The following is a 14,778-nucleotide window of genomic DNA, read 5'->3' as shown; positions in this document are numbered from 1 at the left end:
CAATCAATGAACACATTCCCATGCTGTGAACCCAGAGAAACCATGGCTAAGCGGAAACATGTGCACATGCTGGCTACCAAGGATTACACCTGCTCTGCTGCTCTTCGGGCTTTTTAGCTTAGCACAGCATAGCTGCAAAGTCAACATCTGGATCTGGGTATAATCCAAACCCAAGATTAAGGTCAAGGTCTCTTCTCCTTAACCAAGATCTTCTGCAAAGAACAAAACTTGGCTTAGCTGACATCCCAAGCCAAGCTAAAAAGTCCAGAAAAGAGCAAAGCTGACGCAAGCTCCTCCTGGAAGCCAGTATGTTTGTAAAATCCTGGTAATCCATACTTTGGGTTACAGTGACATGAAAACAGGCCAATATAGGACAACATTTCCTAGTTTTACAGATGACTCCTCATTCATTGCATCTTTTGATGAAATTGGACAGCATTTTAAGCTCTGTTTTTTTTTCTTTTGCTGAATATGTATTTTATTTTTAAAATTGTACTTCTTTATAAAAGCCCAAAAAGATACCAGCAGCAAAATGAAACATGTCTAGACATCTACCACTGCATCTACATCTGACAATGTATCAGTTGGATACAAATCTACAATAGTCATTATACGTCTCTGTAATTTAGATAATTCTCATGAGTATTTCAAAGCTCTTTTGCATAAGAATATGTTTTACAATAGCTTGAATAGCAATACAAAATTCAGATAATTTTCCGTACTGACATCATGACAGGTCTGGAATCTGCTACAGAAAAAAGGCTGTACCTAACTGGAGTGTTCAAAACAGATGTGTGTAAAGACTTCAGAATTCAAGTCCAAATCTTTCCTTAGGTTACATTCCCTATAAATTGTCAACTTCTATGACATGTGAAGTCATTAGATACTGTACCATAGTGTTTGTCTGATGGCTTTTTCCAACAGTAATTAGTGCCTTTTCTTAACTACACATATTAGTTCACCAACTGAACATTTAATATCCCATTTAGCACTTAATGCTAATCCAAACCATGGTGTAATGCAAAAGCATTGGCCCCCATAAAGTTCTGGTGATTTTTAAAAACACTTTTATTTCCTCATCCTTTTCTGTTACAAGTGCCCTTTAAATATTCTCCCAATAGAATGAAAATTCCTCACCTTTAAGGTGAGGTGCATAGATGGGAGAATGCCTAAGCCATTCAACCATATGACAGGGTCTTTCACATAGGTATTTCACAGAAAACTGGCACATTCAATGGAAGAGACAGGTGTATTCAGCCCCATTCAGTTGAATTACCGAGACATTCTCCCGGCTGCATGGGATCTGGTTATTTAAGTATTTTTAAAAATTCTGTATTGCCCTTTTAGCATAAAATGCAGCAGTGGAGCTCACCATCATCTGAATAACCTCCACGACACTACAACAGCCAACAGGAGGAGCCTTGAGTGGTGTTGAAGCCACTCATGCAAGTTATTTCATTCAGTCTCCATGCAGCTGGTGTAACATTAAAATGAGTTCTCACTTATAGAGCGTAGAGAATGCACTGGAGTAAATTCAAGCGTAGAGTTCTCCATGGAGTAGGAATAGAAGTTCTTTAGTATGCTAGAAAAAAAGAAGTACATCTGCCTCAGAAACTGCTTGGGGCTTTTTACATGGCAGAACCAATAGTAGCGCAAGAAGCAGAGTCTTGGGACTGTGGCTAAATTTCAAAAGCTTCTGCTACCAAAGAAGAATGCTCCAAATCTCTCCAAACCACATGCTCTTCTAACTGAAATAAACAACTATAATGTCTCATCATTTCCAAGCCCCAATATTTTCTCAATGAGTCTGGAGTTATTGTGTTATAAAGCATGTCTCGGTCAACCTCCATTGGAAAAAATAGTATCATACCACTTGGTACTGAGCAATTACTCATCATGTTTAAAGCTAATGGAAGCTGAAAGAAGCAACAACTAAAACTGGCAATTGCCACCTGCTGTGACAGAACAATTTCTAAGCAGCATTTAGCCTTAATATAGTTACTCCACAGACATCTGTCAAGCAACAACCCTCCACACCCGAGAACAACCAATATTCTACCCCAAATAAACTGTTTAAACTAGTGTGTCTCCATTTAAGAATACATGCATCCTAAATTAACCTACTGATACCATTTTTCAATATACCCTAAGACCATACATACATACATACATACATACATACTATATTTTACTGCAAGTTGTCCTGTTAACTGAACCGTAGTATATAAATCTTAGTAAATAAAAGCTGACAAATCTGAACTCCAGTCACTTCTGTTATAAAGATGTATTAACTACCCTCCTTGATCGCTTAACAGCAACAAATCTGGAATATCAAGGTGCTTTGAGATTGCTCTTAAAAGCATGGACACAGTTGCTGAGGCATACCTGGGAAACTTGTTTTTACTTGCTTTTTGCAACTAAAAGTTAACTTGGTTATAACTTTTTACAATTTTATTGTTTGGTTTTATGTTTTTATATTGTTGTAAACTGCATTGATATTTTTATGATACAGTGGTATAGAAATATTAAATAAATAAATACAATTAGAATGGAGGATAAGTGGTGGGCTAAGGTTAGACAAATCTGATGGTGACTAGCTGATCTTATAACTTGCTAGAAGTTCAGATACCTCTAATTGCTAAAAGTCTGGTTTTTCCAGTCAGAGATTCACTACACCAAGATGTGCCCAGCAGTCACTGATAGCCTTATCCTCCATTAATTTGTATAATCCCTTTTGAAAACCAGTCAATGGTCATTTTGTGATAGTGGATTTCAAAGAAGCACCAATATTCAGCTTTTTAGATGACCTTGAAGTCTAGCATTATATGAGAAAGAAACGCTTCTCTCTCCCTACTTTCTTTACACCATGCATAATTTTATGCCCCTCTGTCATGCCCCTGCTTAGTCACCCTATTTCTAAACTAGAAAGCATTAAGTGTTGTAACCTTTCCTCACAAGAGAGTTACTCAAGCTCATTGGTTATTCTGGTTGCCCTTTTCAGCACCTATTCCAGCATTACAATATCCTTTTTGAAGTGCAGCAAGAAGAACTGTACACAATACTGCAAACATGGTACACAATACTGCAAACATGGTTGAACCATATATTTATATAATTTGCAGTGTGTGTGTCCCCCCCCATTCCTTTCTATTTATCCTTAATGTAGAATCTGCCCTTTTTACCCAGCAGTCAGGCTGTTTAACTCTCTCCAGCAGCTGGGCTGAACAAGTTATGGGCATATGTACCAGGCCCTGCCACAAATTTATTGTCAGGGTAAATAATAGTGGTACTCTATCATCAAGATCTTGCTTGTATTGGCTCTCTTATTTCTCCCTCCTTCTCTACTCTTCGCCCAAGTAAGCATAGAAAATACTTTAAAACCAAACTTCTGGTATTATAGAAACTGGAGCTTTGTAATGTTTTCATTTGTTATTAGACATCAATAAACAAGGGTACCATCCTCGTTCCTGAATGTTAAGCAAGGCTATCATGGTCATATTTAAATGTCTGGTTTCAAGAAACTACAAAACTATTATAAAATTTTATATTAACTGACACATGTGAGGTACAAAATGTTTGTCTCCAAGTATATTTGACCTCCCTAAAGTTGGAAACTTCTTTTATCAGATACTGTTACAAGAGAACTGGATCAGGCAAGCAGACAGCTGTTTGTCCGCACAGAAAGGCTGACTACGCCAGAACAAGAGGAAAGGAAAAAACCTATGTAAACATTTATGGAAGAACACAGACAAATCAATGTTATGTTATTACCAGACAATGTAATTCCCTACAGAGCTAAGGTAGCTGCAACGTAACTCAATTTTGGGTGTTCAAATGTAGCTGTCAGAAAATAACTTGACAGGATGAACTTAAGATTCCAAATCAGCAGCAAGAGCAACCGACTGGTATCCAAGTAAATAAAACAACAACAAAGAACAAATGGATAAAACAGGATTAAGAGCGGCACAGGTGAAGCAAGGAATTCGAAAATTATCATTACAGTGCTGTGCTTTTAGACACAACTACATATCAACAGATTATCATCTATTGTGTATTTACAAAGCTGAAAGGCAGAACCTCTGAAACTACAAAAAGCTATGATCAACCTAGTAAAAGCTGAAACCAACATCAATATTAGTTAGTAAAAGATTTTCCATCTTTTGGGACAAGATGGCATACAAAGATCATAAAATGTATAAAAACAAGAGCTTAAAACAATTAAGCCTCTTTTTTTAAAAAAAGCAATAAAACTGATTCCAACACAGAGACTTTATCAAAAACTTTACTTATTGACTTCTTAAGACTCAGCCTTTCAAACTTCTACCAGTTAAGGTGCAACTTTAAGGGCAGAACTTAATGAACCCCATTAGTGGAAGCCCTTTAGGGGGGTAGGAGAGAGGATTGTTCAATCTAGCAAGCTGAAAGGCTTCCACAGAAGGAACATTTGAATTCCACCTAAAGTATTCTTTAAAGAGCATATTAGTATCACTTCCTTTTCCTTCTTTTTTTAACTCATTTGTCAGGAGGTCAGGTGTTACACTGCTGCATGAAGTAGGCCTAAGGTTTTTATGTAAGTTTCTGCATATTATCCAATGCTTACTCTTTAATAACTTGAAGGTTTTACCCAACCAAATATTACAGATTTGTTCGATTTTATAATTGAACTTTCATACAGACGTTTTGATGCAATAATTTCATTTTGGTACACCATGTGTTCAAAATAAACTTTGATATCTCTCTCAATTGTTGCAGCCAAATCCCTGTGGTTCCCCAGAGGGTTTCATCCCTCAGGCCCCTCAGCTGCATTACCCTGGAGTTGGCCCAGGAAAACATGAGGAGAGCCCACGCCTAACCTTCTGCTCTAGTCCACATGAGCCAAGAAGCCTTAGGATGTGACAGTGGATTCATCAACCCACACATATTGTTGGTCTGTTGTCAAGACTAGGAGCCTTCACAGGTAACACAACTCTTGATCTATAGAAAAAATACTATACTAGATAAAAAAAAACTGGGTGGTATTCATCCAACCTTTACTCAGAGCAGACCTATTAAAATTAATGTACTTAACTTAAAGTCATGTACATTTATTTCAATGGGGTGACTGAATAAACCTTCACTGAATATCATCTCTTATGGTTCCAGTAGTAGATAGGTAGCCGTGTTGGTCTGCCATAGTCAAAATAAAAAAATTCCTTCCAGTAGCACCTTAAAGACCAACTAAGTTAGTTCTTGGTATGAGCTTTCGTGTGCATGCACACTTCTTCAGATACACTGAAACAGAAGTTGCCAGATCCTTCTATATAGTGAGAAGGTGGGGAGGGTATGATACCACCCTTCTGAGTGGTATGATACCACCCTTCTGAGTAACACCCCTCCCCACCTTCTCACTATATAGAAGGATCTGGCAACTTCTGTTTCAGTGTATCTGAAGAAGTGTGCATGCACACGAAAGCTCATACCAAGAACTAACTTAGTTGGTCTTTAAGGTGTTACTGGAAGGAATTTTTTTATATCATCTCTTATGTGCAGCTATGTATAAAGATTCAAAAATAAAGATATTCAGATAAATAAAGATATGTATAAAGATTCAAATATTTTTGAATTCTGTATTGATATATGAGAGAAAGACATATTAATTATTACTTATCTGCTTCTGGCAGCCAAACTGACAATATGTCAGAACTGAAAAGCACCATCACTGACCCCACTATTTTCTTCAAACTCTTGCTTAGCTACAATTTGGGATATGGTATGCATGATGAAGTTAACAAACCTGGCAAAAGTGAGAGGTGAAAGAAGTTGCACCTTCTTCCTTGAGCTGCTGCCTGCTTCTTGGCATTATTTCATGGTGTTATGAGTATGACAGAGTGTCAGATTGCCTCATAGGACAACTTTATGCAACCAAACAAGTACCTAAGATTGTTTGTGCACTGCCCACAAAGAAGTAGTTCATAACAAAGCATCTATCCCAATTTAGTAGGAAAAACTGGCCTTATGTTTGCATGCACAAATTTGTTTGAATTATTACTCTACATGCAAACATAACAGCTGGTTAACAGAAAGCCTGAGGAAAGTTTCTACTAAAGAGGATTAAAAATAGTGAAACTACCAAAGGCTGACTTGAAAGAACAAATGAGCAGATATTATGATAGCACTTAATTCACTTAAAACAAGGAACATGTGAAGAAGAAAGCATTTTAGTGATGGGCTTGAATGTAACTTACAGTGGTACCTCGGGTTACAAACACTTCGGGTTGCAAATGCTTCAGGTTACAAACTCCGCTAACTCGGAAGTAGCTACCTTGGGTTGCGAACTTTGCCCCAAGATGAGAACGGAAATCGCATGCCAGAGGCAGCAGGAGGCCTCATTAGCGAAAGCGCACCTCAGGTTAAGAACAGTTTTGGGTTAAGAACAGAACTCCGGAACGAATTAAGTTTGTAACCTGAGGTACCACTGTATTTTAGAAAATAAGATATCTTGTTAAAGATAGAAAGACTGTAAGAATTATGTTTTAAAATTGTAGAGGAGGTGAGAAGAGGCCAACATCTGTATGCTTCAGCCACTCCCCCCCCCCCCGATCTATATTGACACAGCTTCTTCTAGTCTGTATTCACTGAACGTATTGCAAAGGCAATACGTAAATGTGGAAGTCATTCAAGAGGACGCAGGGTCAGCTCAAGCCTTTCTGCTGCCGGGGTGCAGGACAAAATAACAAAATGAGGTAGCAGATGGTGAGATGTATGTTTTAGGACCTACATTATTTCTTTTGACTGTTTTTAATTGTTTTAACTGATTTTAATATTGTATTTACATTGCTGTAACGTTTCCTGAGAATTTATGTTGAAGGCCATATAAGAAATAGTGATGCTGGTGGTGGTAATAACAACAACAACAAATTATATTTCTTTATTATTCTTAACTTTATATCCTGCCCTTCCTCCTTTGCTCAGGGTGGCAAAGGACATGTAGTAAGAACACACTAGTGTCTGCCACAACATGAAGAAGTCAATCAGGCAAATTCTTCAGTGCTGGTGACAAGACTATCCTAAACCACACATGAGGACAGCAAGCTAGTTGGGGAGATAAACGGCAGCCCACATGCCATACTTGGCTCTGTCCTTCAGCAACTTACCCCACCACTCAACCTAACACCCATCTGCTGTCCACTCAAACAAATGTTGCAGTGTGGCTGTGTGCATCATGTAAGCTGAGCAATGTATGCATGTGTGCAATGCCTGCTGGAATATGCAGTCTGAGCTTTCTGCTGGCTTGCTCAATTTGGGGGTTGTTTCAAATGGTGTCTGTGATGCAGTGGGTGAAGCAATGTGGCATTAGTTGGTGGTTACCACTACTCTCACCTAGCATCCACCACCTAATGTGGTCACCTCACTCTGCCTAACGACAGGATCAGCCCTGAATGAGCTTGTAAAAGTTCTTTTTTTGGGGGGGAAGTGGGGGCAGAAGCAGGAAGGCAGTGCTCTGCCCATAGCTGTTATGACTAAAAAGGAAAGTTAATTAAAATAAAAAATTGAGAAATAATGCTTCTGTAAACAAGTATAGTTCTATTAAGGGTCCATCTATAAATGAGGAAAGCATTACACAGAACTGTGGCAAAGACAAGGGGGGCACATGCATGCAAATGATTTTGAACATGCTTATTGAACTGGGAGGAGATAATCGGTCTACTATGACTGATAATAGAACAAGGTTTCTGAATAATTCTTCCTTTCTTATTTTAGATGTTTCATGACCCAGACAAAATTTTGGTCGCTACAGAGATACCTTAAAGTCTAAGCCTACTATTGAAATGACCCAAGTTAAAGGTTATGCACTACTGATTAAAGAACGCATGTTCCCAGTTTAAATTCCTCCTTACCTCCACTGAAGTGGGTTGCTGCAGCAAGGGCTACCAGGGTTGCTCTGAGGTTGTGGGTTGAGGTAAAACACTAGAGGAGATGTAGCAAGGGCACAATCAGCACTAAATGGGATTTTAAGATGCTGCAGACCTGGAGCAGAAGTAGGAGAGAACACATGCTGGTGCCCATCACTTCCTCGGCAGTGGGAAAGGAAAGGAGAGGAGATTCTGACGAAGCACCACAACAGAAAGAGTCAGTTTCAAAATTATCCTGTAAAGTACTTTTTGTTTGTTTTTAAAGAAAACAAGTTGCACACAGCAAATAACAGACCTACACCTAAACAGACACATGTATCTTCTTTTTGGATTGGGCATGGAAAGCATAAAAGCTACACATAATTGAATCTTTATGCATCAGCCCAAATTCATCTAATGAGTAAACTACAGGTTAAATAAAAACATCAATTGCTAATCTCTTCTTGGGCATCGAATGGGAATTTATAAAAGACTGAAAAACTAGATAACCCTCCACTTATATAATCTTCATACTTAATGGCATATTCCATGCACATTCAATGTCACTTGCAGCCATGGGCCACAGTCTCACAAGCTGCACCTCTGACTGTGGCTTTTCGCTTCCATGGCAGTGGCTCACAGCAGACTGCAGTCACAATATTTTATTTTTTTATTTCTAAGATGCTCTCATATGTGGAGATGTATATTAAAAGTGGAAGAACTTATACATTAATGGGGAAACTTGAGGTTAACTTTACTTACTCCTAATACTTAAGGCACTAATCTCCACAATTCAGCTATACTGAATATTTAATTGGAATCAATAGCCCTACAAATATGAATTATGAAATAAAATAGACCAGAAAGCTCAATATGAACTTTTATTCACTTCATACCAAAGAGAGCAAAACAGAACAATTAAGTTGCCCCATTATATAAAAATAAGATAGTACATTAATTATATCTATGCTTAAAAGACCGACAAACTGTATGACTATTCTAAAAACTTAAATGAAAGCATGGATTTGTTAAACTATTGCTTAACTGACACTCAAGATTCAGATTAATATTATATTTTTTCACTCCAATAGATAAGCTAAGCACTGAGTCTATTTCACACAACAATCCTTACTGGATCCGTAGAGATGGGGCTCCAAACCTCTCTCTTCTTCGTTTCATCATTTCACTGTGTGAAATGCTAGATGTGTTAAATGAATAGATCTTAAAGCCAGAAAAGTGGAAGTGCTGTTAAATCCAAGCCTGAGTTTCTTGCGTAGCCTCAGAGTCAATGACAGATAACTATGCCTTCAACTGAAGTCGAGATCTATCAGATAGATCACATCACAAGGCAATTGTTTAAGAAGCCTTCTGCAAACTTATTTATGGCATCCAGAAACAACCAAGCCGAAGTCAGCCAGCATGAGGAGCAAGGTCTGAGAAGCTGAAGATAGGGACTGAACCGTTTTGTTCCCGCCTACATTTTACTTCCATTATCACTCACAGTTGAGGCACGGCAAATCACGGAAAAACATTTGTTCATTTCAGCAACACTTTCAGCAAGCCACAAGGAAACAGAGACTGAGAGGGAGAAATGGCACATGAGCAAAAACTTTGGCAGAAGCCTCGCATACCAACACGAAAGCTCACACTGCAAAAGTAGTACACAGTGACTGCTGACCCAGAGCCCCAGGAAAGCCACAGGCAGCTGCTCTCTGACTGCTGTGGATTCCCTCCCCACCCCCACCCCCAAAAAAATAATTTTTTGATTTCTAACATGGGGGTTGGATCGCATACCTTTTTCCTTATTCTGGATTTTTCATATTGCCCTCAATAGCACTTAAGTATACTGTATTGGGTTTTTTATATACAGGGCTTTCCAGGAAGAGAAAACAGGACTTTGCTTCAACCTGTACTTTAATTCTTTCTTGATCTACAAAGAACTGACAAAGGTGATGAGAGCTCTAAGGCAAGAGATTTAACAGTGTGAGTTAACCAACTCCCTTATAAACCATGGGTAGGCAAACTAAGGCCCGGGCGCCGGATGAGGCCCAATCGCCTTCTAAATCCGGCCCGCAGACAGTCCGGGAATCAGCATGTTTTTAAATGAGCAGAATGTGTGCTTTTATTTAAAATGCATCTCTGGGTTATTTGTGGGGCATAGGAATTCATCCATTTCCCCCCAAAAAAAATAGTCCGGCCCCCCACAAGGTCTGAGGGACAGTGGACCGGCCCCCTGCTGAAAAAGTTTGCTGACCCCCTGGGATAAACTTTTCCCCCTGTCTAAATATTGACTCATTCATTTTGGCTGTGAAGCAACAGTTCTTGCCACTGACTAAGATCAGTGTAAGCATACCAAACTATTAATCAGTATCTTCAAAACCACCATGTATAGAAATTGCCACTTATACTGGAAGCCCAGGAAGCATACTGATGCATACATTTTACTACTCAAAAAATGTCACATGAGCCCTGCAATAAACTCCAGTGCCCAATCTGTCCTTATGTACTGCTCAGTAACATTATTGTATGATCAAATAATATGAGCTTTCAAAAGCATGGATGACCAGCCAGCACATTTTCCATTACTTCCTGTATACTATCAGAAAGACTAATTCTCAAATCAAGAGACAACCAGGTATAATGCTGGCCTTTTAAAAAAACATGTTACGTCAGTATGTAAACTAGTATCCCAGATATAATCCTGATACTATTTGAATGAGGCCATTTTTGACTGACTCACTGACAAAAACTTAACCCAAAGTAGTCTAAATGATGCCTGCATAATGTAGCTGTAGAATGTCTCTTAATAAACACGTCTCAATTAAAGATAAACCTTTTTAGATGAATTTAGAGAAAGAGAAAAAAACAACTCAGGCACCAGAAGTTACCCAATTGTTCTAAAGAATGGTCAGCAAAAATCTATGAAGACGAACTCATACGTACAAAAAAGGTGCCAAACAGCATATTAAGGGGTTATTGGATTAATTTCAACAGAAGGGTTGATACTTTTGAACTGCAGAACTACAACATGATTTCTTGAAGTTACCAGCACTCTGAGAAAGCTTGTCAGTCTACTGGCCCCTGACAGGATTGGGACACCTCTTAATCTGCTTTATCAAGTTCTTCTAAAGTAATCTACATTTTCTCTGCCTCACTATGTATAACTGTTCTTACCAGGGGGTGCAGGGGAATCAGCAACTCTGGTTAAATTGATATAATAATGAAGTTTAGCCCCAAACAGCTCCTATGAATCAAAACCTGAGTAAAGTTGTGAACGTTCAACCAGGCCACGTTATGGAACCACTGGATATTAGCTACTACTGGATAGAAACTAATGGGGCTGAAAGTACTTTACACACTAAAAGTACAGTACATATTATTTAAATATTAATGGTTCTCCTATGTTAGCTAAGATGCAAGCTCCTTGGTTATAAAACGCTATCCTCAAGAAAGAAAATATAGTACACTTTTTGTTAATAATAATAATATCACACTGAAAAAACACTACCAATGTGAAATTTAAAAGATATCCCAAATTTCTTTGGATGTAAATGATATAAGCTTTTTCAGCTGATCAGTATTTATAATATGGATATTCAGAAAGCATAGTACCAGATTTTCTCATTTTAAAGTATTGCTAAAATACTGCACTAATTCCTTATGCCTTAAAAGCTTGACATATATGTAAAGCTAGTCACCCCCAAGTACGGTGAATGTACTACTTGTTCAACAGAAACACAGACTTTCTTCATGCAATTTTGGGAAGTCATGTTGCAACATCAGCAATACAGTTTGCCGTTCCAATTTCTGAATCAGCACCTCCTATCTTTTTAGAAACAGGTAGTTATTTTTAGAGCGGCTCTTCTTGAGAGCCTCTCCCCTTGGCTGAGTTGCTATCACTCCACACTTTCAAATTAGGAGCACTTGGGAAACTCTTCACATTTTCTTTAGTGTTAGAATCTGTACACAGAAGGCTACCTTTTTATGAGCACGCAACCGACTCCTACTACTGGGAGGCCAGGTAAAGCCTTGAGTGACCAGAGCTAAAAGCTGCCCATTGCCCCTTCCAGCACCTCAGTAGAATGTAGAATACTTATTAATATTCCAGTCCAAAGCAGTATATGAAAAGTATAGTATACTGATAAAACATAAAACGCTCAAGAGAACACAGAAAGTATTTTACTAAATGGTTCTGACAAATGCAGCAACTTATTGTTTTGCCGTTCAACAAATTTAAGTCAGCTTAAATATCTTTTCAAAGTTAAATGAGTGAACTTCACTCCAACTTTTCTTTACTGAAAGCACATTTACTTTCTCAGTCTAAATATCTGTTTCACCTCCTTTCATTGTGGACTGCTCAAATGTTTAGATCAACAATGCTTTAATCACCAGTTTATGACATTTCTTGAAAACACATATCTGGATGATGCACTATTTCTACGCCGTTTATTCTATTATTCTATGTTAAATATTTCAACCTGTCAAGCACAGGTTCCATAAATTACTGGATTTACACAAAGTACTCAGGGAGGTTTCATACCAGTTCTTTTAGCCTCTGACCCTTCCTGTTTGTAAGTGTTGCTGCCAATGAGTGGAGAAATAAGAGGAGTATGAGTTCAATGCTAGTTTCCTCAGGAAGGAATTCACTTACCTGGGAGATTTAACGCCATTAAAACAGATATGAAGGAAGTGACTAAGCAACACTGGAATTGGTAACTTATAAATAAAATGTGAGAATGAATCTATCAAGTGTCACACAACCAGTTCTCTCTGCTGTAAACATGAACACAGGTTGTGTGTCACTAGTTTTATATTCACATGCAAACAGCCACAGATACAAGCCAAGACAGAAATAGATCATATAAACGCAACTACTACATTATCTCTCATTTGAGAAGTGTAGCTGATGACCTGTGGTGCCTATGAAGACTAGAGAACTACGACTACCACTTAAGACCGAGCCTCTGATAATGCAAACAAGGTTCATAAATTGAGAAATAATTTACAAAAATTGCCAAAAACCTACACTCAACACACACTTTGAGAAAGAAAGAATGCATAATTTGGTCTACTGACAAGTATCCCAATATGTTCTGTAATTTTAACAAAAATACTGTTGCAACCATTTCATCAGCATTGCAAAAATCCAAAATAGTTTCATGGAAGTTTAACAATAGGGAGTGTTGCAGTGGCTAGAGCCTCTATGCACCAGAATAGGTTCTGGAGAGACACCAGACGTAGAGGCATCAAGCACTGTCCTTAACAAAAAGGAAATACCAATAAGATTTCTCTCAGCAGCATCATAAATCTAAGCCTATTTCTTGAAAGATAACATAAATATTCAGATCATGGTTTTCAATTATACTACTGTTTTTCATTTTCAGTCCAGGATTAGCCAGAAGGCTCACTTACCTCTCACAAATCCAACCAGAAACAGTTTCATTTTACCACTGACCAACCATATTGGCAAGTAATCCTTAAATCATGAATCTGCATAAAATGTTTGTACTGCTTAAATTATGAAGACCACATGGCACATAAAAATGTAAAATACATTCAATTTTCAACATGATGGTTTAACAGCCTGCTTTGTTTCTTATTCAAATGCTTCCAAAAGCCTAATTCCACAGTATCATCCATGTTTCTGGAGAGGCCTAATGCGCAACAGTATTCCATCATCCTCAGTAACCATGGGCTTTTATGTGCCCCACCCTTTGTTCCTACAAAACATATAAAAGATCCAAAAATATATCTGATAGATTTAGTTACTATTAAGACAAGAAAGAAATGTATACTTACAAACTTCCTCTTCTAGGGAGACTAAGTTCCTTCTGTGGGAAAAATACAAACAGCAAATCAATCAAGCTGATGAGGACAATGAGGACCAGCCTGCTTTTGATCAAGTAATAACCATGCAGCTGTATTACCAGAACTCCAGGTATAACATTGTCCCCATATGCCTACAGCCAACCATGTTACAATTTGGATTTTACAAGAAGCAAGAGTTGCTGAAATACAGAGGTATTCTGTGGTACTCTTCTAATGTGCAAAGAGGAACCTCACTGATTTCAATAAACAGTACACAACATTCCTAAGTTCCCACTTCTTATAAACATCCCCATTAGCTCTGAGAATATAGCTGGTCTGGTATGCTGGCATTGTGTTTATGACTGTTATTGTCACAACATTAAGACTATCTGTAAACATATTTTATTTTATAATTAATTTTTAAAGCATATTAAGCATATTAGTGCATATTAAGTGAAGCTGTTTTCACAAAGATGTTGGGTGTAAATTAGACATATGATATAGAATTCATTTTTTAAAAATGCTTCTGTTTCAGATCAACCTATTTATTTTTATGTTGTAAATATAATATTTTACCACTAGATGGTATCATTATCCTACTTGACAATCTTGCAATATAGATAGGTAAAGATTAGTAGTGTTCTGAAACCAGAGATATTTGCGGTAAACGTTTACTACAGAAAAAAACACCACAATTATGCTACTTTTTAATCCTGAGGGAAACTTACCTATTTAATGTAATTCTGACATTTCATGCAATTTTATTTACCAGACTGCCTGCTGAGTTGTTGTTTAAGCCATAGCTAGTTATATTGGTCCACTGAGTCTATATGGTTTACACTGCTGTAATTCGAATGGACCTTTCGGATCAGTTTTGCTCTTTCCTATTAACAGCAAACCATTTTATCTTTGGGCTCAGGGTTGCATCCAAACCAGGATTCATGGTTCATTTCACTCTCAGCAAGCTATAATCTGTATGTTCTTGTTTCCTCCACACACTAGCAAGGTGGAGGAAAAATAGTTCAAAAAGTCACATTCACAATAAACCATTAACTATGCTGACGGTGGCATGTCAACTGAGCTGGCAGTAGCTCTCTGG

General features: G+C 37.9%; 1 protein-coding gene across 1 annotated transcript in view; it reads right to left on the bottom strand.

The window, feature by feature from the left end:
- Positions 1–14,778, bottom strand: part of MAST2 (microtubule associated serine/threonine kinase 2) — a 155,514-nt gene that overhangs the window by 74,285 nt on the left and 66,451 nt on the right. Inside the window, exon 4 of the mRNA XM_081193140.1 lies at positions 13,671–13,702. Coding sequence (XP_081049266.1) covers positions 13,671–13,702 — 32 coding nt within the window. The remainder of the gene's footprint in view (positions 1–13,670; positions 13,703–14,778) is intronic.

This window comes from Podarcis bocagei (genome assembly GCF_964188305.1).
Source record: "Podarcis bocagei genome assembly, chromosome: 5".
NCBI classification, from domain to species: Eukaryota; Metazoa; Chordata; class Lepidosauria; order Squamata; family Lacertidae; genus Podarcis; species Podarcis bocagei.
The sequence above is the reverse complement of the archived record's forward strand: the minus strand, read 5'-3'. Positions and strand labels throughout refer to the sequence as shown.